This window comes from Sciurus carolinensis, chromosome 11 (assembly GCF_902686445.1).
Source record: "Sciurus carolinensis chromosome 11, mSciCar1.2, whole genome shotgun sequence".
Classification (NCBI taxonomy): Eukaryota; Metazoa; Chordata; class Mammalia; order Rodentia; family Sciuridae; genus Sciurus; species Sciurus carolinensis.
The window spans coordinates 6,879,766-6,907,336 of NC_062223.1; the positions used below are offsets into that span (position 1 = coordinate 6,879,766).

The following is a 27,571-nucleotide window of genomic DNA, read 5'->3' on the forward strand; positions in this document are numbered from 1 at the left end:
GCCCGGGGCCTGGACACGGAGGGCCGGTCCTGCCGCGTGGTCGTGCGTGGCTCCTGAGGTGAGCCCGGACACCTGTGCTGGTCTGTCCCCCCATGACACTCGGGTGGGTGAGGCCCGCTTGTTGGAGGTATTTTAAACTTTGGCCCCTAACTTGCCTCTGCAGACGTCTGCTGGTGACTAAGTGGCGGCCACACCCACCCGGCAGCCCAGGCCGAGCCCTGAGGAGCAGCAGCCCTGCCAGGAGCCTGGGTTCCAATCCCAGGGCAGCTCCGGGAACCAGTTTTCCCTGGAAAACCCCGGTCCCTCCAAGAGGCCCCTCCCTGGCCTGGGGGACAGCCCTGTGTCCACGGGCCTGCGGTGACTCCGAGGGGAGGCCCTGCACCCTGCCCGAGCCAGCATGCCTGCAGCAGGGCAGCCCACGCCTCCCCTCCTGGAGCCACGCCCCTCCGGGACGACAGGACCTGCACTGGTCCTCAGACAGACAGAGTCGGGGACAAAGCTGTGTTCTCGCCGATGCATGAGTGTGACTCAATTGTGGCAGGGGCTTCCCAGGACGCTGGGGACTGGGGAGGAGAGCTGGCTGGTTCCCTGACCCACATGGCTCTGCCCTGGCTCCCGTCCGCCTTTCCTGAGACCACAGTGTGCTCACTGCTCAGCCTCTGCAGACTGGCCACAAGAAAGGGTCTGACTGAGGGGAGCGAGCAGAGGCCGTGGAGGGTCCCCACAGAGGGGCAGCCTCTGCTGCCACTTTATTCCCTCCCCCCAGACCTCCCCTGGCTTCCTGCCAGGAGAGTGGTGGCGATGCTAGAGGTGGAGCAGCCATGTTGTGACCAAGAGGGAGCCCAGCCGCAGGATAGATGGGCAGGGCAGAGAAGTCAGCACCCCTGATGGCACTGGGGAGCCACAGCAAAGCCCAGGGCCACCTTTGGTCCTTCCACAACCCTGCTCCTTCTCCACAGGAGTGGCTGAGCCTTGGGGCTGCCCGGACGTCCTGTTTCCCAGCTCTGGCCCCCACTTGGGGAGGGCAGCCTGGGCTCCTGTCGTTCTCTGCTCCCCCCAGTACCAGGGGGACACGCACCAAGGCCAGGCTGAGCCCACTCCCACCCTGGGAGCACCGCAGCCCCCGGCCCTGCCGGCTGGCTCCCCTCCTCCAGGACAGAGTGGGCGGTCTATGGCAGGGGTCTGGATCTGTCAGCCAAGGACCCCTGGGTGTGAGCGCTGAGGGAAACTGAGTCCTGGCTGCCTCCATGACTCAGTGGGGCGGCTCCCCACGCGACCCAGAGTTGGCACGACGCCGGCTCTCTGGGCAGGCCGCCCACTGCTCCAGTCCTGGTTGGCGTCGGGGCAGAGGCCCCACCTCGGGTCTCAGAGTCCTCAGCAGAAGGGAGGCGTGGGGACTGGTGGACGGGCCTGGCACAGGGACCTCCCCCAAAGCCCTAGGCATGGAGGCCCTGTTGCGGAGGCCAGGGGGCCTGGTCGAGGCTGCACCAGGCTCTGGTGGGGGCTCCCAGGCTGGATAGGATGGGGCCGCCCAGGACAGTGAGCACAGGCTATGTGCAGCCAGGTCCCAGCTGGGACTCCGGTCCCCCAGGGGGCCACGCACACTGGTGTCCACTCAGATCAGCTGGGCAGACGGTTCAGGGCCGGCTGGAGGTCCCTTGCCTGTCTGTGGGGCTTCTTTAGTGGTTTTCCTAAAGACCACTTGGATTTGTCCTACGGGACAGCTGTGCAGCCCTGGTCTGGACAGTAGGCCTTAAACAAAGGCCACCCTCACGTGAGCCATGCGTCACCACCCGAAGTCAGCTCAGCGTCCCTGGCCGTGGGGAGCCCCTGCGGGCCTCCACGGGGCCCTGCACCTTCCCGTCTTAGGGGGTGGTGGGCTCCCCACCTGCCTGCTGCCCCCATGGATGGGCCACTTTGTCCTGGAGGAACCCCCTTGGCGGCTGGATGCCTCCTGCAGGCAGCCAGCTCCCCCCCGGGACTCACCATGAAGATGATGGAGACCAGGTTGGTGAAGTAGGCCGGGAACCGGTCTCTCCAGGTGAGCTTCACCTTGTCTGTCTGCAACAGGGATGGGCTGGTCACTCGCTGGGGACCACAGAGCCGGACAGACACGCGTGCGGGTGGACGATTCCCACAGGAGTGCCTCGCAGAGCCTCAGAAGAGGACACAGCAGTGCCAGTCCAGGGCGCGAGGACGCCGTGGGGCCTGTGCCCGCCAAGCTGTGCACATCCACCCAGGGGCTTCCAAGGGCTCCTGGAAGACCCCAGGGATGGCTGCTCTCGGGGACCCTCCTTCCCCTGTGAGGCTCCCCTGAAGGGCTGCGGGATCTGAGGTACTCGGTCATTTGCCACTGGGCCATAATGGCAACTGCCCCTGGGCAGCAAGTTGAAATAGGCTGCTGGCGTCCCCAGTGGAAATGCAGACTGCCACCCGGCAATGTGGACGCAGGGACACGCGGCCTGAAGAGGCCATCGGGGCCCAGGTCGGCATGGCTGGAGGAACCTCAGGGAGAAGCTGGTCAGTACCCAGGCTGTGTCAGGTGGGGCTCTGAACAGGAAGACACACGGACAGGCCACAGGACAGGGGCACGGACATGGTGGCTGGGCCACTTGTTGAGGACCCCCGTGCTCAAGTGACCCTGGCCAGCACATGCCGGGAGCCCTATGTGAAGCCAGAGTGACCGCGCGCACAGACTGCCACAGCCATGCAGTGATGCAGCGGGCGCGGGCGGAGGCAGCGGATGTGGACGCAGCCGTGGCAGAGGACAGACGCATGGCAGGATCGCCTGCAAACAGTCAAGACTCATGACCCCAAACAGGAAAGTACCAGTATCACCCCTGCCATGGCCGTCTTAACCCTCTGCTTCCATTTGTTTGGTGATTCCTCCGGAACATGCCGGCGCTTCTGAGGGCGGGTGGGGAAAAGAGAGCTGTGCTGCCGGGCAGGTCGAGGGGCCGCTGGCCCAGTCCGGGACCAACCGGCCCGGGCAGCAGCTGGCCCTCTGCCGAGGCCACTGGGGCTCTGGGTGTTTCAAACAGAAGAGGCGCAGAGCCCACTCTACAGGCAAGGCTGCAAGAAAGGCCGGGGCAGCGGAGCTCGAAGCTTCCGAAGACTCTGGCACACCTGCTGAGCCCAGGCCCTGCACGGGCCCAGTGGGGACTGCCAGCCGCTCGTGCCTGGCAAAGGAGGCCACGCCCAGCAGCCCAAGGGAAGGTGCCGATTACTTGGCGATGTTTTCTAATTAACTTAGTGCCACATCTGGGGGAATCAAAGCCACAAAGCAGATGCTGGGAGCCCCACGGATCAGAGAGAGCGTAAAAGGTGTGGCCCTGGGGAGCAGGGCCTGGCCGCCCCCGGAGGGAGGCCGGAGGGTGCGAACACCTTGGGCCGAAACCACGCCCCGGGCAAGACGCGCCTTCCGCTCGGGCTGCCCCACCCAGGGCTGCGGCTTGCCGAGGGCCTGGACTCCCACCGGCCAGGCCACAGCCTCTCCCTTAGGAGGCGACGGAAGCACCATCGCGCTCACTCTGCCAAGCGTTGCCAGAGGCTGCGGGCCGGGGTCTCAGGCTGCGAGCCGACTCCTGGCAGCCAGGGATCGCCCTGGAGGGCCCTGGGAGGCAGGCGGGGCCTGAGGCCCTGCCCGGGTCGCGCACAGGAACACGCGGTCGGCCTGTTATGGACTGTGACCCATCTTCACTCAGGCGACGCTCCTGCCCCTGTGGTTGCTTGGTGCCCCGCCGCCCTGCCTGGGCCCCGGGGTGGTCAGGAGGCACCCCCTGCACTGTGCTGCAGGAGCTGGGGCCTGGCGGGGGCTGAGGGGCCACCTGCAGCACCCACTCCAGTGCCCAGATGGGACGCTGGCCGTGCTGAGCCCAGCCACTCCGCCAGCAAATTCCACGTACACGAGAGGACAAGAACAGACGTGCATATCTGTCCCGAGGGTCCCGGGGGCAGAGAGCACCCGGTGCCGGGAAGGCCTGGGTGCTCAGAAGAGCACGGCCTGTCCCTAATCCCTCCACAGCCACCACCAGCGCTGCCACCTTGAGGAGGTGGACAAGGCCTTGAGCGAGTCCTGCGCCGAGTGGACCCGTCACTCGACTTGGCCGAGACGCTGTGAGCCTGGGCTGCCACACCAGGGGCCGATCTGATGAGAAGTGTGGGCACGAGAAGGGCACTCAGAGACAGGGCCTGAAGCGCATCTCAGGGCGGCTCTGCTGGCACCTCGGCCCGCGGGGAGCAGGGGCCTGGCCACGTGCTCGCACCCACGCAAGGGGAGCAGGGGCCTGGCCACGTGCTCGGGGGTCCTGGACCACAACGCTCCCTCTTCCATCCACAGGGCGCAGGGTGGGCAGGGTTGATGGTGGCGCCGCGGAAGGCCCGGCAGCCACCTGCTCCTGCACTGCAGCCTCTGCTGAAGTTTGAGGTCACCCTCTGGACACATCAGGACGTCAGCTCCATAGCAGGGCCGGACAAACTGTAGCCCTCACCTGAGTCTGGCCCGTCTGCTCCTAAGTAACCTTTCTCTGGAGCCCGGCCAGGCCCATGTTCCACCCCATCTGTAGCTGCTGCCACCCGGGACGGCAGTCAGGAGCCGCCTCGCAGGCCCCGGAGCCTGGAGCCGCACTCTACACGAGGTGGACGTGCGGCAGAGCAGCCGTGGCCGCGTACCTCCTTGTTCTTGGACTCCTTCCTCAGCGACTTCTCCAAGACCCTGGCTTCATACTCGGCTCTGGGATGATCCTGTAAGGAGACAGAGGAGCTGCAGGCTGTGCTCAGTCCAGAGGCCTGTGACACGCGGGCAGCAGTCGGTGGATCTGCTCAGGCGCTGGGGCCAGTTCACGGTGGGCTGCTAGCAACATCTCCAATTCAGAAGTCCCTGTGTTTTGGCCTGGGCGGAGGCCCGGGACGCTCCCCGCGTAGGCACCCCAGTCCCGTGGGAAGGCCACGGGATCTGGCACTGTTCCTGGACGGTGCTAAGGCTGTGCCAGGCCACAGCAAGCATCCAGCCACGAACTGGCCCCAGAACATCCTACAGAGGAGCTGCGGGGACAGAAGAGACGCAGTAAGTACCAGCAAGCGTGGGCAGGCCAGAGGCCCGGGCCCGGGAGCCCAGGCAGGTCAGCAGAGGCACTGGAATGGAGAACAGGTGAGGCGAGGGAGGAAGCAGAGACCCGGGCCAGGCGCAAGAGTGAGAGCCGCAGGCAGAGACGGCGGGGTGGCAGAAGGTCCCTCTCCCGGGAGACAGGCTAGAGGGGGACAGAGATGACAAAAAGTCCAAACCTTGACGGCCTCCTTCAGGGAACCAGACAAGTGGAAACAAAAACAGAAGGTCTCATTACTCAGGATGTTTGTCGGAAACGGGACGCGTTCTTTACAGACGATCTCCTACCAGGGTCTGAACCCAGGGACACTTAACCTCTGGGCCACACCCCCTGTCCTTCTTATTTGGATTTAGAGACAGAGTCTCACTGAGTTTCTAGGGCCTTGTCAAGTTGCCGAGGCTGGCTTTGAACTCACGATCCTCCTCCCTCAGCCTCCCAAGCCCTGGGATTAGCAATATGTCCGGCTAAAGACAATTCTTTTAAGAATCGGAGTGAAGGTGATGGACATGGGGACCAAGGGTGGGGGGCAGGGGCCTGGGAACTGTTAAGTCCTTGCTACTTCAGGACGACCTGTGGACTGTTAACCTCGTGGCTCTATGTTTTTGCAAATTCCCAAGTTTAGTGCCAGACTAATCCCTTGACACAGCCAGGAAGCACGAAGCCACACCCTGGACCCAGCCTCCCGCTGGGTGGGCCCCAGCCTGGCTCTGGACTGTGGATAGCCTTGCACCTGAGACTGCTGCCTCCCGCTGGCCTGGGGCAGCCTGTGGCACAGGGTCGCCACACTGAAGTGACCTTTACAGCCATGTGTCCAGTGGCATAGGGTCACCCCCTGGAATCAAGGTCCCAAGCTGTTGGCACCAGGAGGTCATGGGTAGGGTGAGCGAAGGGGACGGCCCCCCTCCCCACAGTTTTCTCCCAGTCACAGGGATGCCAAAAGAACATTCTAAGCTGACCTCTGAAGAAGGTTCAAGACAGTGGCTGCCCGGCCTTCTATCTGAAGCTCGCTGGGACAGCAGCAAGCATGGACCCACCCAGGGGACAGTGGGCGGGCTGGGGCTGTCCTGGCTCCACCCGGAGGGCACCTCCTGCCGGCCAGGCAGTGCCAACCCCGGCTGGGTTTTGTGGAACAGGATGGTGGACCCGCTGGGAAGAGGGCTGGGACTGCCAGCAGGAGGGCGCTGGTGTGCCAGCCGTAGCCAGCTGGGTGAGCACTAATGAGGCACCTGCTGTGTGCTGGGCCTACTCTGAGCAGGCTGGGTCTACTGATCCGCCGAGACCCTCCCACACCCTATCAAGCGAGGACCACCCCCCAACGTCTGTGTGTCCAGGACACGGGGCACAGAGACGGAGAGCATCCTGCCCAGGTCACACAGTGGGGTCTGCGTCCGTAGAATGGACGCCGAGCAGCCCGGCACACTCTGGTCTGTTACCAACTGCCGGCAGAGCGCGTGCTGCTCCTCCGACTGAGGTCAGCCTAGGAGGGGCAGCTGGGGAGGAAATGCCAGAGGGCGTGCGGGAGGCCAGGGAGCGCCGGGCCGTGTTCTGTGAGACCAGGCGGCACGGCTGCACCCTAAACCTGAGCGCGGGTCGTCCGCTCTGTGCCAACTGCAGGAACTGACCCTGCAGGGCACTCAGGACGCCCAGTCAGTGCTCACGGGGCATGCCACGGCCGCTGGCCACCGCCAGGCCACCCCTTGGAGCAGGACAATGCTCCGCACCGCTCTCCCCTCTGCCGGCTCAGGGTGGGACCCGTTTCTCAGCCACGCCTGGCTGCAGGCGGGGAGCTGGCTCCGCGGGCGGCGGGGGCCCCTGGGGACCCACGGGTGGGACGCTGCCCACGCCCTCCAGCCCTCAGACGGCGCGAGGTCAGCGGCCAGCCTGGCCGTGCGCCCGAGGCATGCTGGTGGGCGGCGTGTGCGTGGGCACGGGGAGCAGAGGTGCTCTGGCACACGCAGAGCGGCCACCCTGGCCACAGGGCCCTGCAGTGCCGGGCTCGGCCCAGTCACTGACCTCCTCCTCCTCGAAGCCCGTGAGGTCCCAGCGGTAGTTGAGCCGCATCTGCTTCCGCTTCCAGTACTCCATGAAGGTGGCGGCTGCGGGAGGGAGGACAGTGGTCAGGGCCTCGCGACCCGGCGAGAGCGCGTCCCCGCAGCAACCCGGGAGCGCCAGGCAAGGACGTCCCGGGCATCCACCATTGGGACCCGTGAGCCGGGCATCGTCCACTTCACGGATGAGGGAGCTGAGGCACGGTCCAGCCCTGGCCAGGTCTGCTGGCAGCCAAGGTGGGCAGCTGGCCTCAGTCCTTGCCCTCAACACTCTGTTCCCCTGCCTTTGGGGACCCCGGCTCACGGGTGGGGGTCTCCAGGCGGGGAGTCTTGTGGCCGCCACGTCCTGCTTCGTACTCCCAACAGGCCAAGAGGTTCAGGTGCTGTCACCTCTAGGGAGTCACCAAAATCCCCCTCAGGGTCAGAAAATAAGAAGCAGCTCCTCACAAGACCTGCGAAGTCTGGGCTTGGCTGGAGGGTCCCTGAGGCGTCACTGGTTGAAATTTTACCCCCACCGCGCGGTGTTAAGTGGGCAGGAACTTGATCCAACAGGTGTTTCGAGGCGGGGCCTCTGGAGGTGGTTAGGGTCAGGGAGGCCATCAGTGGAGGCCCAAGAGGACTCTGAGTGGGAGAGGCCAGACAGACTGACACAGAGTGCCCTGTCTCTCACCACATGAGGCTGAGCACCACCTTGGGGCTGCCATCAACAGGACGTCACCAGGCATAGCCCTTGACCTTGGGCCTCCAGAACCTCAGCTAGAATGAACCTCTTTGCTTTCTAAAGTCACCTGGCCTCAGGCATTTCACTGTAGTATGAAAAACCGACTAATGCAGGCCCCTCCCCATGCTGACCCTGTCCTGCTCCCGTGCTGCCACCTTCTGTTACCACCCCCGTCCCACATGCTTTGGAACTTCTGGCCCTTGGGGCAGGAGTGGGGCCCATTCCTGTGTCTCCAGCACCTACCAATGCCTGGCACACACGGACAGTCACAGTGCTCGCGGGTGAACGAGTGACTGAAGGACACACAAGAGCCTGGATCACTGGTCAGGATACTCCCCACAGAGGGAAACCAGCAGAGGCCCAGGGACCAGTGAGCACGGGGTGGACACAGAATTAGAGCCCAGGAGTCCCGAGCCTGCGTGCCAGGCACGGTCCAACAGTCAGCACACGGACACCAGCCAGGGGCTTGGAGGGTGGGACGCCTCTCTGAGAATTGGTGGGACCAGGGCAGGGATCCAGTGAGATGTGGGACCCGGGACTCCAGTGCGAATTCACAGAGTCCCCGAGGGGAGGCCACGTCCTCTGGAGACGGCCAGGGTGGAGAGGTCAGTCTGCGGGGAGCTCGCCCCCATCCAGGGACGAGAGCGTGCCCCGGGGTCTGCACGTGTTTGTCCTCAAAGGGACGAGGCCCAGGAGAGCTGGAGGCTGGGGACTCTGGTTCCCCGTGGCGGGAACGTGAGTTGGAACAGCCGCCATGCAGGGTGGCTCCAGGGTCCCCAGACGGAAGCCGGGCCACCTGATGCTGCAGTGGCCTCCTCCCAGGGAAGGAAGCGGGTCAGGGGCGCCGCCCGCCGGCACCGGGCACCTGAACCCCATCCACGCAGTGTGGTGTTGCTGACCGCGAGCGGATGGTGAAGACGTGGCGCGTGTTCAGCCACAGGGATGAATCCCGTTGTCTTCAGCTACAGGGCCGAACCCAAGCCGGCCGGGGTAGGAACGGCCCGCACAGAAACGCCACAGGCCTGGCTCAGCGGGAGCTGGAGGGGCGGAGCCGAGGCGGAGGGCGGCCGGGCGCAGCCGCACCGAGGGCGGGAGGGCGCAGGGGCCCTGGCAGATGCCGGCTCTGGGCCTGGTGACCAGCCGGTGACGACAGGGCACCCTGGGTGCCAGTCCCCAGGGCTGGAGAGGGGACTTCCAATTCTCTCTGTGATGAAAAGCCACTTCCGCACCCAGGACAGTGACCACCCAGAATGCACCCAGACCCCCTGGGCCCGCAAGAACGCAGAAGCAACCTGGCCAGCCCTGGGGCCACGCGCAGCAAGGCCTGTGCACCAGGTGACCAAGAGGACCCGGGTCAGCCCCAGGGCCACGCGCAGCAAGGCCTGTGCACCAGGTGACCAAGAGGAGCCGGGTCAGCCCCAGGGCCACACGCAGCAAGGCCTGTGTACCCGGCGACCAAGAGGACCCGGGTCAGCCCCAGGGCCACGCGCAGCAAGGCCTGCGCACCAGGCGACCAAGACCCAATTCATTTCTGCTCGTCACCACGCCCCTTGGCCAATGAGGTGGCTCTGGCATGGGGACCAAGTGGGGACAAGGTAGGGCCAGCCTCCATCTCCCCCCACGCGACAGCCTCTGGGGAGCTGCCTCTCTGCAGCAGCGTGCCCTGCAGGCCGCGGGCTGTCTGAGCACAGAGACCACTCTGCAGGACTGAGAGGCCACTCTGCGGGACTGAGCCTGGCCCCGGGGGCTTGTGCAGGAGCTGGCCTGTCTGCCCCCGCCGTGTGGACCTGTCCAGCTTCAGGACAGCACTTTAGGGCATCGGCTAACCTCTCCTCGAGCTCCGTGTGCAGGAGGAACAGCAGCTCCCACTCGCAAGCAAATCTCAGCGCTGAGACCCAGAGGGCATGTGCTGTGCCCACGGCCAGCCAGAGTGGGATTCCAACCTCGTCCCATTAGTTCCCGGGTGGACACAGAACCACCACTCCGCGTGGACAGGGAACAGCAGTCATGGCCTGATTATAAGTTCAGTTTTTACAGCATTAAAGCATGTCACTTTGTGAATGGGAAAACAGAGGAACAGAGAGGTTGAGGAACTTGCCAAGGTCACAGAGCTAGGTACTGAACCCGAATTCCTGCCCTAGAATTTGCACGGTTCATTGTCTTAGGACACAGGCCCTCTCCTGGAGGTCTCTAGTTTACCGAGACTGGAGCCTAGAACACAATCTGGTGGCTGTGGGTGGAGATGACACATAGACATGCTTGGTCTCACTCAACCAGGTTTACAAAGGTAAAGACGTCTGATAAAACATTTGGCATTTTCTGCTTATTTAAAACCTGAGGTGCTGGCTTCTGTGGCTGGGGCTGAGCCTTGATCTGACTCTTGGCTAGGCCACAGACTGCGGGTCCCCTCACCTGCCTCTGTGGCTCCAAGCTGCTCTGGAGCTGGGCGTGGCTGCCATGGGGAGGCCTGAGGCTGCCCAGCACCAGCAGCTGGACAACCTCCTCCCTGGGCTGCGCGGAGGCGGAGGGAAGCCAGGCACATGCTGGCCGGGGTTCCCGCAGCCGTCCCTCCCGGGGCCTGGTCCCTGCCTGGAGGTGCCAGGCACACCAAGGCCCGCAGCGCCTGCCGCCGCCCTCCGCCCCACTCCCGTCCCCTCAAGGCCAATCACGTGCTCCATCTCAGAGACCCACGCGCCGAGGCTCTGAGGGCTCAGGGACGCGTTCGTGAAGGGCGGACGCCTGGTGCCAGGTCTTGCGATGTCAAGATTGGCCTGAGCCGGGGGCTGGCATCCCACCCACGGGTGAACTGGAGCCCCCATTAGGAGAGACACCAGGGAGCGGCTGCTGTCTCTTTCCAGCTGCCCCGTGAGGTCACTGAGGGAGGGCGGCGGTCTGAAGGCTGGGAAGTGGCCCTGACCAGAAAGCGAGTCCCCCCACGGGGTCCTGGCCTCTCAGTCCCCAGGACTGTGAGGAGGTGTCTGCGGTGGGAGCCGCGGGCCTCAGCTGACAGCAACGCCACATGCGGGGTCTCCCAACAGACTCTCGCGCGTCCTGTCCCCCAAGTCCCTGTGTCCAGGTCCTCGGCCCATGTGGTGCTGCAGGAGGCTGGGCCTCTGGGGTGGCCCTCACGGGTGGTGAGCGCCCCGACACAGGCTGAGGACACAGTGAGAAGGGGCCATCTCTGCGCCAGGGGATGGGCCTCCCCCGCCCTGCTGGGCCCCGCGTGGGTCCTGGACTTGGGGCCTGCAGCCCACTGGCGGAGCGTGATGCTCCACGCCTCTGCACCGGTCAGGGGCCTCGTGCTCAGCACGGACTCCGCCTTCGGGGGCCGAGGGCAGGCAGGGTGTCCCGGGAGCTGCAAAGGCAGAACTCTTGTCCTGCACAGAGCCATGGACACGGGGGCGCTGGCCTCTGCTTCTGCATGGAGTCACCAGCGCCCACCTCTTCATCCCCAGAACTTTCAGCCGGACCTGCCACTGGCCTTTAATCCCTGCAGCTCCCGGTAAGGGCCCCCCGCCTGCACCTGTCTCAGGTGCAGCCGGGAGGGGAGGGGCCGTATCTTCTCTGACGCTTCATTCAGAGATCACCTTGCTCCCGTGTCCAGCAGCTGGGCTGGACTCAAGGCATCCCCTCTGTTCTGCACGCAGTGATGAGCAGCTCAGACCCACTATCATGCTGCAACGATCCGAGCCAAGAGCTAAACGGGGCTCAGAGCTGCCTAACGCCACATCTTATTTGAGGCTCTGAAACGTCACACAAGCCGGCAGGATGGTCGGCTCCGGGGAAGCCCAGCTCCACAGGAGCGCAGGCCAAGCTGCCAGCACGGTTCTGGAGGGACTGTGCTGCCCAAGGATCCCGCTGCCCGCGGGCAGCACGGCCGGCAGGAACAGGTCTGGGGCTCTCTAGCTGTGTGAGTAGCAGCCAGACCAGCCGGAGGGCAGGAGCTGGGAGAAGCCCGGTGGGAGATGGGTCCCCCGGGCCAGTGTGGCTGACGGAGGGAGGGTTCACGCCCCGAGCTCTCTGCTGGTTGCAGGGCCCAGGGCCGGCTGGTCTCTCGCCTGCAGGCGGGCAGGGGGCGCAGCTCCCAGGCTCTGCCCTGCGGCTCGCGTCCGGACGGAAGGAGCTCCTGCTCTGGGGCGCCTGCTTCCTGGGAGTGGTCTGGTCTCTCTGGTGGCTGCTTCTGCGGAATGGGACCCTGCCCGCTGGACTGGCACTGGACTCCCCACTTGACAGAGGGGCTGGGGAGGCCGGGGTCAGCCGAACCCAGGAGGACGGACTCCTACTGGCCACTGTCCTCCCTGGGCCAGGGCTGGCCATTATCTTCGAGAGAAAAAAGTGGCTGGTGCTCAGTAAAGAGCAGTGAGCTGGGCAGGCCAGCATTGTTCCAAGCGTGACGGATTTAATGAATGTGATCTCGTCCCTGAGGGTCCTGGCTGGCTGGGCAGCCTTACTGCCTGGGTCACCCAGGCCCAGGGTCAACATCTGCTCCTCCAAGAGGACACCTAATGGGGACTTGGAGAATGTTTGGATAGAGAGGTGTGACCAGGGCACTCGCCTGGACTTTGGATCCTGATGGGCCAGGCCATAGATCTGTGATCGATCCGTTAGCTGTGTGACCTTGAGCAAGTCACTTAACCATTCTGTGCCTCGGCATCCCCATCAGAGGAAAAGAACCTGCCGGGGCTGCTGTGGGGTCCCTGAGAGCCTGTGCAGAGTGCTCACCGGGACCCGGCACGTGTCCACCCCCAGGGCTCCGTGAAGGAGAAGCAGCAGTTCGCTGGAGATGGACACGGAAGCTGTTTCAGACATAGATTTGAGGTCACTCAGGACATGCCCGTTGCTCAGCACTGGGGCGGGGCAGCGGCCAGGGGTCAGGCATCTGGGGCTCAGGAACCAGGATGGTGGGGTCCAGGTCTTGCCTCTGCCCTCACAGGCTGGCGTAAGCTTAGGAAAAGTGTCTCCATTGGCTCATCTGCTAAATGGGGCCACAGAGCCACTCATCTTGTCCGACCACTAGGGAGGGCTCGGCCCCCTGAGCAGGGGCTCTTCACCGAGATGAGGCCCCGACTCCCCAGCACAAGGGGAGGGTCCATCTGAGCCCTGTGTCCAGCCAGGGCAGCGAGTCCAGGTTCTTGAACCCAGTTCCCACCCGTACTGGTGACAGCAGGGACGACCAGCAGCAGGCACAGGCCAGGCTCAGTGCTGAGGACGTCATTCGACTGTCCCCACGACCCTGTGCGGGGCACCTTGCTGCCTCTCTTTATGAACAGGGAGTGTGGGTGCCTGAGGAGGAAGCAGCTGGCAGTGGACAGGAAGCAGATCTGGACAGAGGGAGGGGTGGGAGGGAGGAGGACGGAGCCATGGGCAGAAGGCACCTCCAGGCACCGGCGGGCACAGGCAACCTGCAGAGCTGCTCAGCAGGCAGCCTCCAGGGCCCCGGGGTGCAGACTCAGCAGGTCAGGCACAGTGCCCAGGAATCTGCATTTTTTGGTGCTGGGTTGAACTCAGGGCCTCATGGATGCTACGAGCTTTGCTCTACCTCTGAGCTGCATCCCCAGTCCTGGAATCTGCCCTCTAGCAAGCTCCTGGGGATCCCGGTACAGCACTCTGCAAAACCCTGGACAGACTGCCCACGGCATGGGGGCCAGGCACGCATGTCCTCCCCACGCAGCTTCCCTGGGTTCCTCCAAGATGAGGCAGACGCACATACAGGAGTCTGTTCCCAATGCCACATGGCTGGCAGGTGACAGAGCTGGGCTCGGAGCCTCTGCCTGCTGACCGTACCAGCTACTCTGCTCTGCAGTGAGTCGGAGATGGGTCCATCTAAACCACTGGGCTGGTGGCCACGCAGGCTGAGCCCACCATGGCTGACCCTTCCAGCTTGGAGCAGGGGCACTGGGAGGCTGGTGTCCAGCCAGGAGGTGTCCTGGCCTGCATGGGCCCAGAGGAGGTAGGCAAGGAGGGGTCTGACCACTGCTGAGGCCCCAGGAGGTCTGGTGGTGAGGAGCGGAGGGTGAAGGGGATGTCAGAGTTGGTTCCTAAAACTCTCAGGGCCCAGAGGGGTGGGCAGTGGACAGAGCACAGCCTTGGGGCACATGGGTGGTTCCTGACCCTGCCAGCGGGCCTCACTGTCCTCGTCTGGGAAACGGGGATGAGGCGTCCGCTGTGGGATGCAAAGGGTGAGGATCCTGTGGCCCAACGCCAGCGCATGCGCTGGGCTTAGTGACTGGGGACAACCCATTCTGCATTTCTAAGACTGAATCCCAATAGCAATGACCAGAGCTGGGTGCGGTGGGTGTCCAGTGCCCCAGCAGGACGCCCGGCCTCGGCTGAACTGCTCCCGGGATAAGCCCCTCTGCAGGGCCCCGCTGGCCCCACGGAAGGGTGCTCTGTGGGCTGAGCTTCGTGTGAGCCTTGCCTGGGGAATGCAGCCTCTGCCCGCTGAGAGGGACGGCGGTGATCCCAAGGCTGTGCTCTTCCCTGCACCTGCCTGTCCCCAGCCGGTGACCGGGGCCCTGTGGCGGAGCCTGGCTGCAGCCCATGGCTGCCGTGGCGTGGTCTGGAGGCAGCTCCCAGCTGAGCACCAGAGCCAGGACCCGAGGTCCACCCGGACCCTCTGCCGCTTGTCTCACGTACTGAGAGGGATGCCAGCTCCGGCCGAAGTTCCGGACCTCAGAGGAGGGACCCCCACCGTCCCGACAGACCCTGCAGGGAAGCCGGGAAGGTCAGGGCGATCGAGGGACCGGTGTCGGTTTGGATGGGGCTGGGCGGGGGAGTCAGGCGTCTGTGCTTGGAGAGTCCCTGAGCCTGGTTCTCAGGGCCGGGCGGCCGTGAGAAGGTCCTGCTGGCGGCCGACCTGGGTGCTCTGCCGGGCACCTCCCTCTCCTGCCGTGTTCTGGTCCGAGGCTCTTGTCTGGGGGGGAGCCCAGCAGAGGCCTGGAGCACCCAGTCTGGGAACCAAGGTGACGACTGGATTTTAAAGGCTTAGCCAGACCCTCTGTCAGACGAGCGGCAGGGCTGTGGGCCTGGTCCTGTCAGCCGGGACCCCCAGGCTGGGGCTCAGGGCGCGGCTGAGCCCAGCATGGAGGGACCGCACCCTCCCAGGCCTTTCTCCAAACCCAGCTTAACTAATCCGTGCCTCTCAGATGCAGCCACGGCCTGCGTCCCTCGGGGGCTGACCATGCAGGAGGGGCCCCCAGGAGAAGGCCATGCCGGGCCCGCGCTGCAGGGGCGCAGCTGCCCGTGTGCATCTGGCGGTTCTTCCTGCAGGTGGCGGGAGGCGATGCGCCAGGTGTGGGAGGTGACCTTGCAGCCGCCGGGATGCAGCAGCGCCCTGGGCTCTGGAGCCCCAGCCCCAGGCTCGTAGCAAAGGCGCACAAAGCTGGGGACACTCACAGCCCAGGTTCTGTCCTTCACCCAGCTCCTGCGGCCCTGCCCTCCCCTCGCAGGGTGGGCGGCGCTGGCCGGGAGAAGGAGAGGACCAGCCAGACACCTCAGGCGTCTCTGCAGCCACAGGAGACCCAGAGCCACACACCTGGACACCACCCAACGGTGGCTGCAGGGTCTGTGGAAGTGGACGAGTCTGCAGGCTGGCATAGCGCCTTCACCAGGGTACCAGCCCCAGGCCCGGCGACAGCCACTTCCTCCCCAGTCCCAAGGCAGAGCCAGGAGGGCACAGAACCTGGGGAGGGGAGACCCCAGTCTGGCTTCCCAGGGCCCTTCGGGAGCCTTTGGTGGCTGGGGCTTAGCTGGGGGCTCCGCAGGGCACTCTGGGAGGACCTAGGTGCCGCACTCCATTGCAGGGCCTCGTGGGCCGGGCCCCACCATGCGCCTGGGCTGGCGGCTGCCAGAGCTCCGCGCAGGAACTGGTGGGACGGTCGGGGTCTCCGGGGCCGCAAGAGGTGGAATAAAGGCAGGGATGAGGTGGTGAGCTGCCAGAGTCCCGAGGGGGACATAAAGCACCTGGCCACCTGGCTGGCCAGGAAAGGAGGCTCTGAGTGACCTAGTGACCTGGGCAGCCAGCACTAGGAGGGTGGCCCGTGTGCCACCAGAGGGTGTCGGCCCAGCAACCATGCAGGCCCAGGGACCCCAAGAGGGGCAGCAGCACTGGCTGGTGACGTGGGTGACGCTGCACTGAGGAGATCAGGGCTGCAGAGCCGTGTCTGACACTGGAGCCCGGTCAACCCTCCTCCTCCATGGCTGGTCAGGGCTTTTGGTCACAGCAACAGGAACGCTAAGGCGTCTGTTCCTACACGTGGCCCCTTGGCCACAACGCGGCCCCGCCACATCCTCAGAGCTCAGTGCGAGGGCCACACATCTCTTCTGGGAAGTTCTCCTGACCTCCCTCCGAGGGCTCCTGACCCTCTTCTCTGTGCTTGGCCCCATGTCCTGTTAGAGATGATGATGGGCCCAGGGACCAGAGTGGGGTCCAGCTGCCTGCCGTACAAATCTGACACCCAGCTGGCCAGGCGGCCATGGATCCTGTCTGCGGAGGAGGGAACGACGGGCGCCCTGCTGACCAAGGAGGTGTGCGGAGCCAACCTCCTACCCCGCAAGGTGAGGCCAAGAGGCAGGCGGGCTGGGACCAGGCCTCGCCGGGAGGAGGAACTCTGCTTGGCCTCTGGTGGCAGTGCAGTCCCGTGGTTAGGGCTCAGGCTTTGGAAGGTAGGTCAACTCCCGTCTTGGCTGCTTGGGAGCTGAGTGACCCCAGAAAGCTCGTGTCCCTCTCGGGGCCTCAGTGCTCTTTCTGTAAGATGGGGCAGGAAGACCACAGGGCCTGCAGGGAGGCCCTGAGGATCCAAGGAGAGCAAATGTCCAGCTGGACAGGTCTGCCTCCCTGACGGGGCAGCCGTGGGCATCAGACAGGGACGCTGCCAGCCCTTGCCAGCCCTCACCAGCCTCACAGCACCCCTCCTAGGCCAGCAGCCCTGGCTCCAGGGCGTCTCAGTGCGATGTGCCCCATGGGGCCTTCCGAGGGGTTCCCGAGGGATCAGAACGGCCCTGGGGCTTTCTGAGGGGCTCCCGACGGGTCAGAACAGACCCCCACCTTCCGAGGGGCTCCCGACGGGTCAGAACAGACCCCCACCTTCCGAGGGGCTCCCGACGGGTCAGAACAGAGCCCCGCATTCTGAGGGGCTCCCTGAGGGTCAGAACAGCCCCCCGCATTCCGAGGGGCTCCCTGAGGGTCAGAACAGAGCCTGCCCCTCTGGCAGAGCAGACCTGGTGCTCTCCTGGCAACCCTGCCTGCCGACGCCCAGAGACCACAGGCAGACGGAAGCGGAGGGGCCCCCGGTGGCGCTGCGGCTGCCCTGCGGCCCCACCTACCCCAGAGGGCCATGAAGACGGAGAAGAAGACGGTGGCCGGGTTGTCGAAGAGGTGGCTGGCGCGGGCGGTGGCGCAGGCCGAGCTCATCCTCCAGTAGCTGCAGGTCCGGTCGCAGAGCGGGCACATGGTGATGTTGTGTCTCTGGTCGCACATCTCCATGCTGCAAGAGAGGCGGCCTTGAGTCCCTGGCCGCACGGACGACACCTCGGGGCCCAGCAGGGTGGGGGACACTGTGAGGGCCATCAGCTGGGGGCAGCCGTGCCCCGGTCCCTCCCTGCCACCCAGGGCCACTTTCGTAGCGTCCACGCTACCAGCCGAACCAGTCAGCAGGGCCCCTGCCTTTACCGTCCTAAAATCCCCAAGGAATTCTGAACAAGGGTCCCACATTTCATTCTGCAAGGGGTCCTGAGACTCTGTCGCTGGCCCTGGATGAGGACCCACCCGGACTTGCTCGGGCAGGAGGGGGCACCAGGATGTTCCCCTCTGGGTGCATCAGCAATTCTGTTGTGAATGGAAGCCAGGCGTTCCCATGGCTAGGCCCTGGAAAGAGAGCCAAGGTGGCTGGGCACGGTGGCCATCCCTGGAAACCCAGTCACTGGGGAGGCTGAGGCAGGAGGACCAAGTTCAAGGTCAGCCTGGGTAACTTAGCAAGATCCTGTCTCAAAAGTGAAAAGGGAAGGGGAAACAGCTGTGCGGGGTAGCGCCCTGGTTCTACCCCTGGAAAGCAGGCTGCGAGTGCTTTCTGAGTCCTGTCCCCGACACCTAGGAAGTGGAGGGAGGGCACCCCAGCACTGCTCTCTGCAAGGCTGGGTTGGAAGGAACATCCCCCAGCTGCCTGGTTAGCAAAGGGGTCCACCTGGGGCGGCGGGTCCTGGTCAGTGCAGGCTGTTCTGCTGAGCAGACAGGCATGGAGGGGCACAGCCAGCAGCTACATGCAGAGGAGAGGGGCCAGCACCCAGGATCTTTCCTAGTCCACTGATACCGAGAGGCCACCAGCTGGTGAGCAGGACCCTCGTCACTGGCCTGCATGTAGTGTCCACCCAGCCGAAATCAGAATTGGAAATTATAGAATCACAGATGGGAAAGGAGCCCAGAGAGGGTAATAACTTTCTCAGGTCACACAGCACAGTGGACTTGAGCTCTGGTCTCTGAATCTTCAGTCTTCTCAGGGGCCATGGCGGGTGGGGCTCCCTGCCAAGGTCGGGCCCCTAGGTTGGGTCCTTGCTCCACAGTCCTATATTCTGAACCCTCGTCAAGCCATTTAGCTTCAGATTCAGGTTTTTTCTGGAAATTCAGGAGTGGGCAAGAATAAGGCCCTCCAGCTGTGGCCTGCCCTGGCCCCTCCTTCCTGTGAACTTGGCCTAGACCCTGATCTATGAATAGCCGCCTGGGCTGGAGCCCTCATCCCCGAGGTGAGTGGTTATCTAGGACAGAGCCCAAGTGGGGGTTTTCTGCTGTTTCACTCTCAGGTTTCTGGAGACACATGGACTTGGGCACAGACTCGCCTGCCCACGGCAGCTGAAGCAAACTTCTGCCACCCGCTCTGGGGACCTCCCTGTGCCAGGCAGGGGGCGTCTGACTCACTTCTGTTCAGTTGCAGTCACCGACAGTCACTTAAAACGGCCCGCGATGCACTGTCTGTGCCAGGCACTGCTGGACACAGAGGTGGGAGGGTGGAGGAGGGACACAGGGCAGATGCCCGCAGCCTCTGGGAAGAGTGCGTGTGCATGCGTGTGCATGCGTGTGCGTGGGGCTAGGCAGGAGGAGCCGACACACAGGCAAGAGGACACCATGTGCCCCGAACAGGCCATTCTGGATTTGCCTCTCTGATCCCAGTGGCCTTGGGCAGGTGGCTTGACCTCCTTGTGCCCAGGGTCCCCAGCTGTGACATGGGGTGCTGAGAATAACCAGCACTCGTGTTGGTGGGCTATTGGGAGGACAAAGCAACCACGGTGCAAGGGCCTCTGCGTCAGGGCTGGCGTGTGTCAGCTGTACCTCACCTAACGTCACCACCACGAGAGTGGCCCGGTGCCCGGGAGCTGCAGAGCCAGGGCCCGCCTCACGGGGTACACCTCTTGCCCCTTACTAAGCTTCCCTCTTCCAGGGCCTCTCCAGGGAGGCAGAGGGGAAGCAGGCATCTCCAGCCGTGCCTGACCTGAGCCCCTGTCCCAGGGAACAGGTGGGTGGAAGGCGCCCCCACGGTCTTCACTGACCCACGGCCACAGTGACCATCCGGACTGAGGGGTGGGCCTGGTCAGGGAGGGTCCTGCCTGCCTAGGCTTGTCTCCTCCCCACCAGCCTCAGCTCCCTGCAAATGCCACCAACCAGACACAAAGCCTGTTCCTGCTGGTCCTGAGCTCAGCCAAAACAAAGGAGCAGGGAGGTCGGAGGTCGAGGGGTGCCTTAGGGAGGTGGGGAGGGCAGGGCTCCCGGCAGCCAGCCAGGGGGCTGCAGCCAGGCCACACACCTCCCCTCCGCGCAGAGCCCCAGCTGAAGCTGGGGTGGGGACAGGCCGGGGCCCTGCTTGCCAATGCCCGAGTCTCTGTGTTCCTGACCTGGTGATGGTGGCCCAGCTGGCACGGTCAAGGGGATCTTGGACCCTTTCCTGGGCAGTCCACACCCCAGCTGGCAGTCTCCGCCCCGCAGGCAGGAAGGAAGGAGACGGAGACTCACCTGGCCTGCTCCAGGGCCTCCAGGAGACTCCCCACCCTCCCCGCTACCACTTCCCTGGGGCTCTGAGCTCCTGTACCCGAGGCCAGCCTCCATCCCCGAGTCTGGGCTTTGGAGATGGTCACCATGGCCAAAACAAGTGCAGGGGCCTCACATCATTCTCGAAAAGAAAGGACAAGCTTCCCCCTGCCCAGGACCAGGACAGCACGGGAGGGCACTGAGCCAGAGCCCCACAGAGCTTTGGTTCTGGGCGGGTGGAATATTTTAGGTGTTATTCATGGATGAAAACATCATCTTTAAACCCAACCGACCGGATACGGCCTATCTGGGCTTCTGAGAACTAGCCTCTTCACAAGCCGGAAGACTCGTTGGCTCTTCACTGACCGGAACTACGGGTGACTCTCCAAACACGGCTGTTTGAGAGGAAGCTGGCAGAGTCGCTGGGAAAACCACCAGCTGACATTAAGACTCTGCTTAGACCACAGGCTCCCAAGAGACCAGGGCAGCTCAGACTCCCAGGGCGGGCCTGAGCCCCTGGCGGAGGGACTGCACACAGAAGGCCCCGAGCACAGAGACCCCTCAGCATGGCACCCCCACAACTCGCGCCCGGACACACCACCACCGAGCTCGGGCTGGCTTTAGCCAACCTGGGCCGATGCAGAGGAGGAGAGGAGGTGCCGTGGGGGCAATGGCACCCCTGCGCCAGGCTGGCTGCCTCTGGGGTCCCGGCCACCTTCTCAGCGCTCCCAGGGTCTGGCATGGTCCTCAGCGACCACAGGGAGGCACGTGGGATCTACACGCAGAGACCTGCGTGTGCTGTGGGTGTGGCTCCTGCAAAATCCCCAGGGTCCTGGGGATGACAGGCGCCACTCGAGGTGGCAGGTGGCCTGAATCACTTCCTGATGGTACAACGAGGAGGGGACTTTCTTGCTGTATCATGGCCCCAAATTAAAAGGAACAAACAAGTGTTTCAAAGCAGGAAAACAGGCCTGGCCTTGACTTTACAGGCCGTTCAGCAGGGTGCCCAGGAGGGGGCCGCACGCTAAGCAGCTGTTCGCCCGCAGAGGGCGACCGCCAGCCTCCCCCAGGGTTCCTGGGGCCCGAGCAGGGGCGGCTGCATGGAGGCCAGCCTCCTACCGGACTCAGCTCCTGGGCAGGAGGGGCTGCGCCTACCTGGGGATGTTCTCGTCCACCGTGGCGCAGCCATAGAGGAAGACGATGACGCCCACCACGGAGGCGGGAATGAGCATCTGGGTGTAGGCGCCCAGCCAGGCGAAGTACAGGCCGATCTTCTCCCCAAAGTACTTCCTGCACCAACGCAGACCAAAGACAAGCCCGTTCTCAATCCACGCCGCCCGGGAGGCAGGCCCGTCCCCCCGCACGGAGGGCTCTGACAGGGCCACTTCTCTTGTCCAAGAAGCGGCCCAGGCTCGGGATGCCTGGTCGGGTGCTCTCTGCTCTTGCTCGGCATCACCTGCCTCTCCCGTGTCCTGGGAAGGTACATTCGGGGTGTGCGGGCCCACGCCAACGGGCACACCTGTGTGTTCCCAGAGGCACGAGCCCTGGATGGACCTGGGCCCGGAGGTGAGAAGACCAGCCACACCTGTCACCTGTGGGCCCCTTGGTGGCTTGAATCCGTTTCCACAGGCCACACTCTGATAAAGTCCCAATGGGACACGCTGCCCAAGCTGGTGGGACCCTCCTTAATGCCTCACGGGGACAGAGTCTTACACATGTTGAGGAATGCAGGAAGCCCCAGCCCAGACCCCCTGGGCCCAGCGGGGTGGTGGAGGCAGCGGAGAGGATGTGACACAGGACGCCCATCCTTCAGCAAAGATAGATGCTGCTTCCACCAGCACTGGCCGGGTGGGTCCAGTGCCTCCTACGCAGCCCTTCAAGTTCCAACAGGTTCCCAGGTAACTGAATGTTCAGAGCGGCTGAGTGGCACAGGGACTTCACAGACTGACATCCAGCCAGGTGTGGCTTCCCGCAGCCTCTGGCCCGAGAGGCCAGGCCCGCCTGAGCCCGCTTACCTGACCAGGTCGATGGGCTGGTACTTATAGAAGACCCCATAGCTCGCCCACTCCTCGTACAGAAGCTGGAGGGAGAAGTGGGAGGGGCAGGTGAGGGTGGCGCCCCAGCCGCCCTCCCCACCCGGGCGGGAGCTGGCCTGGGCCCGCAGGCTCCTCGCCCCGCCGTGAGCTCTCCTGGAGCGAGGCCTGCCTGGGTGAGGCGGGTTGGGAAGGTGCCCCTGGCAGCTCTGGAATCCCACGACCCTGCCCTCTGCTGCGGAACTGATCCATCGTGAGGCCTCTCCAAGCAGGTTCACCTGTCCCCCGCACGCACCGAACCACTCTATAAAAGGCGCAAAACCACCAGGGTTTCGAGCAAAGAAAGATCAATGGCAAATTAAAAAAAAAAAAAAATCTCACGGGTTGCAAAAATAGCTCGAGGTCTGTCTCCCGAGATGGGCCCTCGATTAACCATGTTAAACGCAATAAATGAAATCGACACGCCTGCTCCCCCCAGGCTCAGGGCAGGGACGGTAATGAGCTTGGAGGATTGGAGGCCTCGTGTGAACAGTGGGAAGCTGGCAACGGCGAACGCCCAGCGCGTGGGCGGCTAGCGGTCCCACCTTCGCCCAGCCCGGCTGGCAGGCCGCACCCGCCAGCCGCAGGGCGCATGGCTGGCCCTCTTCTCGGCTCGGGGTCTGTTCCCTAGGCCAAGCCACCTCCCAGATGGAGAGTCCAAGGTCACAGCTGCTGGGTGAGGGGCCCTCTGAAGCCCTGGTGACTTCTCACGGTCCCTGGAAGGCAGGAACTGGGGCGTGAGACCGAGCTGACGTGGCCTGTTGTGTTGGGCTCCTTGCTGGGGCCAATGTCCTACTGAGGCCTGACTGATGAGTGGGCAGAAGACCCCTGGCGCCCCCTGCACCCATCCCTGCCCCTGCCCAACCAGACGTGAAGGGCAGGTTCTGAAACCCAAAATGTGCCCAGAGCTGTGGGCCTCACCTGTGGCCCAGAGGCCAGAGGCCTGGCACGGTGCCCAGCATTACCCAGCTGGCAGGAGGGGAGCCTCTGTACCCCATAGCCACTTCGAGCAGGGCCAGTGGGGTTGGTGAGGGCCAGATTCACCATCAGAAAAGAATGATCGGACCAGAGGAAGGAAAGGGAGGCCCAGGTGTCCTCGGGGGCCACCACGGGCAGCGAGAGGCATCCAGTCTGGGCGAGGTGTGGGGACTTCCCAGGAGCCTTGGAGCCCTCCCAGGTGGGCTGGGACCACCAGCTTCCGGCCACCTCTTCTCTGCCTGTACCAGGTAGGAAGGCGGGGCTGGGGACTCCCTGTAAGTCCCCCAGCGTGACTCTTGTTACCACTTGGCATCTGTCCTCTTCCCCTGACGTTTAAATTTAAAAGCTGGGGCAGAGGGGGCTGTCCTCCCCAGATTCTGCCCTAGAGACGTGGAAACACCACCCCGGCCCTCCACTATGGGCCGAATGTATGGACCCTCAAATTCACACGTGGACGCGGACCCCCTGGAGACGGCACTTGGAGCTGAGACCTTCTGGAGGTCATCGGGGTTAAGTGAGGTCACGAGGACACAGCCCTGATGCTGGAACTAGTGCCCTTACCATAAGAGGGACGGCACCAGAGGTCTTTTGCTACCAGGGGAAGGAGAGGTCAGAGGGCTGGCTGTCTACAAGCCAGGAAGAGGGAGTCCCCACAGGGAACCAAGGGCAGCACCCTGGCCTTGGCCCCCTGGCCTCCAGAACTGTGAGGCAGTAAGTGTCGGCCAGCCCATTGGTGGCTGTGGCCGTGGCATCTCAAGCTAAAAGCTCTTGTCTGCTGACCCGGCAGGTCCAGAGCTGAGGACAAAGATTCTTTCAAGCAAGTCTTTGAGAACTGAAAACAGGTGAGCGGCCCTCAGATCAGGGAGCTGGCTTCCTGGGCATTTCTCCCCGCACCCGGGGCTCTGCAGCCTGAGAGGCGGCCCGCAGGAGAACCTGGCGCACTCCGTCCAGTCGGTGCGCACGCCTGAGCAGCAGGGAGGACAACGGCCTGGCTGAGCGTTTCAGCAGCTCCGGTGAGGCCTGCTGTGCACACTCTGTCAGGGGACGCAGAGAGTGCTCTCAGCTTCCGGGTCCCGAGAACGCGAGTGAGGCTGATCACTGGCTGGCGGTGACCCTGTGGCTATCAGGGGGAGCGGGGACACGCAGCGTCCCTACCCACCAGGCTGCCGGGAGCTGGCTCTGACGTGGCGCGTCAGCTCGGCTGAGCTGAGGCAGTGGGAGGCCTGTCCGTCATACTGAAGGATGAGGGGCGCGGCTCCTCCTCCCAGACCTGCGGGGACCGAGGGGTTCAGGCAGAGGCCTGGTGCACACAGTGGCAAGCCTGTGACGCACCCTAGGACGGGCTGCACAGGCGACCAGGCTCTGCTTCCCCGTGCCGGGGGGCCACGCGGGAGCTGGGCTCTGGGGAGGGAGAGTGACCCGCCCCCCACCGGGCAGCCTCCTCCAGCTCCTGGAACCTGGGCCTGCTTTACAGCAAGGACCACTGCCACCAGGTCACTGGAGGGAGGGAGGGAAGGAAAGAGGAGGGAGCACAGACGGACAGACAGAGATGGGGTTGTGGGAAGGAAAGTGGGGAGGGAGAAAGAGGGACAGAGAGTAGAGTAGGGCAGAGACACAGAGGACAGAGAGCGCAGGGCACAGGTTCTAGGAGGAGAACACCCGAGAGCCGTGGAGAGGGCAGGCCGCGGGCCCGCGCTGTGCACACAGCAGGCTCGCCGCCATGCTCGGATGGCATGTGGAGACCCCACCAGCTTCCCACACAGACCCCCAACCTTAGTGGCCTCTCTTCCTGCCAAGGAGAGAATGTCCATCGCCCTGCAGTGTCACAACAAAGAAATCCAGCAGGGAATTCACTGTTGCCATTGGAAGAAGGGCAGGGGAACATGGTTGCCTCTGTGAGCACCGGGAGGAGCTGGCCAGGCAGGCCGAGGATCAGGCCCAGGGCCCCTGGCTCCTCCATCCAGTGACCAGGACCTTCTAGCTGTGGACCCAGAGGGAGCCTGGCTCCACCCACGGGCATCTCTGTGCCTGGGCCTTCCTCCTGAGCCCAGGGGCCAGAGCTGGCCTCCGCACAGCACTGACACAGGCCTGAATCAGCATGTGTAGATGCCCCTTCTGGGTCCCCTGGAACGGGGACCAGGTATAAGTGATCCTTCTCATCCTCAGTGCCTGCAGCAGGGCTGGGGCCACTGGCAGGTCCGCAAAGAGCAACTGAAGAAGGGAGGATGTCAGGTTGAGCTGCGGCTCCCAGCCCAGCACGGGGTACCGCAGACCTCAACCCACGCCCTGGGAAACCTCCATGGCCCAGTAAGCCCTTCACAGAGGGTTCAGCTGTGCCCTGCTCCTGGGACCCTAGCTGGCCCAGCTTTCCGAGTGCTGGCAGGAGGAGTCAGCACCTGCCCACGGGACACTCTGCTGCACATGCAGACAGGCTTGGGCATCCCCTGGGCAACAAGCGTGGGAATCTGTGGGAGGCCCTGGAGGGAGGTGCACTGGCCTGAGGGCCCCACTGTCCAGGGCCCCAGGATCAGGCCCAAAGGCGGTGCTCACCTCGGTGGGGACTGTGCTTAAACATGACAGCCCCACCCAGCTCAGAGTGCGATTTCTTTTTGTCCTGCAAGGTATCTGGGGTCAGGGCTAATGGGAGCAGTAATGATGGAGAAGCCTCAGAACTGGTCATAGAAACAGCAAACGATTCAGTCAAGTCACTTAAGATGGATCCATCACGGGAGTGTGAGAAGTTCACCAGGGTTCTGAGTTCCAACTCATACGGCCCTTCCTCCTTCCCCATTCTCATCACCATGACCTGTCCATCACCCACCTACCCTCCACTGACCTATCCATCCTCCATTCACCCACCCTCCATCACCCACCCATCCATCCATCCATCCACCCATCCATCCACCCATCCACCCACCCATCCATCCATCCACCCATCCACCCATCCATCCATCCACCCATCCACCCACCCATCCACCCACCCATCCATCCACCCATCCATCCACCCATCCACCCACCCATCCATCCATCCACCCATCCACCCACCCATCCATCCACCCATCCATCCACCCATCCACCCATCCACCCGTCCACACTCTGATGACCCTGTGGACCAGGCCTTGCACTCTCTGCGGTGGCCCGACATTAACTGAGGGTCATTCCGGGCAGAGGAAACATCAGTGCTGGGGAGAACTGGAGCTGCGTCATCTGGGTCGGCGCTGAGAGAGCCCAGGAAGCATTTCTGAAATGGTGTCCTAACTGAGGAGACCATTGCCAAGTGATCCTGACATGGGAAAGCAACTGGAATTTGGAGGATTGGGGTACAGGGGCCTGTGACCCCAAAGACTGAATTCAGCCAGAAGAGGGTGGCAGATGCTCACAGAGGAAGCATTTTTAGGTGGAAGAAGGACCCGGCTATGTGGCAGGGTGCAAGGGAACAGAGGGGGCTGGACTCAGGCCAGAGTTGGTCAGGGCAGGCCTGTGAGGGGACGGCAGGGCTCCAACAGGATTGGACAGGGGTTCTACAAGCCACAGGGTCTCAGACAAATGCCAGATGTTACTCTAAAAATAGCCAAATATGTCATTTTTGTGCTAGATCAGATAGCATCTTCAGCTGGAGTCCTGGGCAGGCAAGTTGCATCAAGTACCAAAGCCTTCAAAACACACAGGGGGCTGGTGGGGGGCTGGAGATGGGGGACATTCCGTCCACAGAGGTTCCCGGGCCTGGGATTTGGGACAACGCCACCATTGTGAGGTTCTCAAGGAAGCATCTCCGCCTACCACCTGCAGAGGGATCAGCCATGGGGCGGGGGACCAGCAGGGTTTGTTTGGGGAACAGAGAGAGGTTGATGTGAGGGAGGCTGGTGCCAGCGAGGGTGAGGGTGAGGGGAGGAGGCGGTGTCCTGGGAAGCCCGGGGAGGGGCGGAGATGTCTGTGCAGAGGGCCTGCAGTGGACGGAGGCCATGGACGGACACCACAGAACAAAGGGTTGCTCGGTGTGTCCCCAAGAGTGTTCCATGGAACACCAGCCCGGCACCGTCGGCACGCAGAAGGGCTGCCGGGGAGGGTAGCCTGACACACGCCAGGCGAAGGCCCCCGGCAGGCTTTCTGGGTGTGCTGCGGGCCTGGCTCGGAGCAGCCGGCCACTCTGCTCCGCAGTTCTGGGCCCAGGGACAGCGTGGGGGAGGCCAAATGCCTCTGTGGCCTGCTGGGGCCCAGGCTTCATTCAGGTGGCAATTCCCAGAAGGCTGAGCCTCAACCCCAGCCAGGTGGGCAGAGGCAGCAGCGGGCGGCAGGGGCAGGCGCTGAGGAGGACGTCCTTCCTCCCACATGTCCCCAGTCACCTGCCAAGGACCGGGCTCAAGGACTTCTCCTGAAAACGTGGGAGGGGAAACGTGGCTTCCCTTACAGGCCTCAGCTCGGCCAGCTTGGCCAGCTCAGCAGGCGCGCTGGAGGGAGCCGCTGAAGCCTGCGCGTCACACGAGCCGCGACCTCCCCGGTCCTGCGCAGCCCGCCCAACACCAGACGCCGCGGCCCCAAAAGCCCATCTGCCGTGCTGGCCTCGACTTACCTTTCTGTCGTTGAGCTGGACACTTTCCCCTTCGTAGTCCCCCTGTAAGAGAGAGGAGAAGACT

At 63.8% G+C, this 27,571-nt stretch overlaps 1 protein-coding gene across 1 annotated transcript in view; it reads right to left on the bottom strand.

Moving 5' to 3' along the window:
• Ano1 (anoctamin 1) overlaps positions 1-27,571 on the bottom strand; it is a 128,384-nt gene that overhangs the window by 19,231 nt on the left and 81,582 nt on the right. Inside the window, 9 exon segments of the mRNA XM_047516857.1 lie at positions 1,987-2,061; positions 2,830-2,907; positions 4,672-4,743; positions 5,284-5,295; positions 7,119-7,201; positions 17,199-17,359; positions 21,043-21,177; positions 21,903-21,967; positions 27,508-27,549. Of these exon segments, the coding sequence (XP_047372813.1) occupies positions 1,987-2,061; positions 2,830-2,907; positions 4,672-4,743; positions 5,284-5,295; positions 7,119-7,201; positions 17,199-17,359; positions 21,043-21,177; positions 21,903-21,967; positions 27,508-27,549 (723 nt within the window).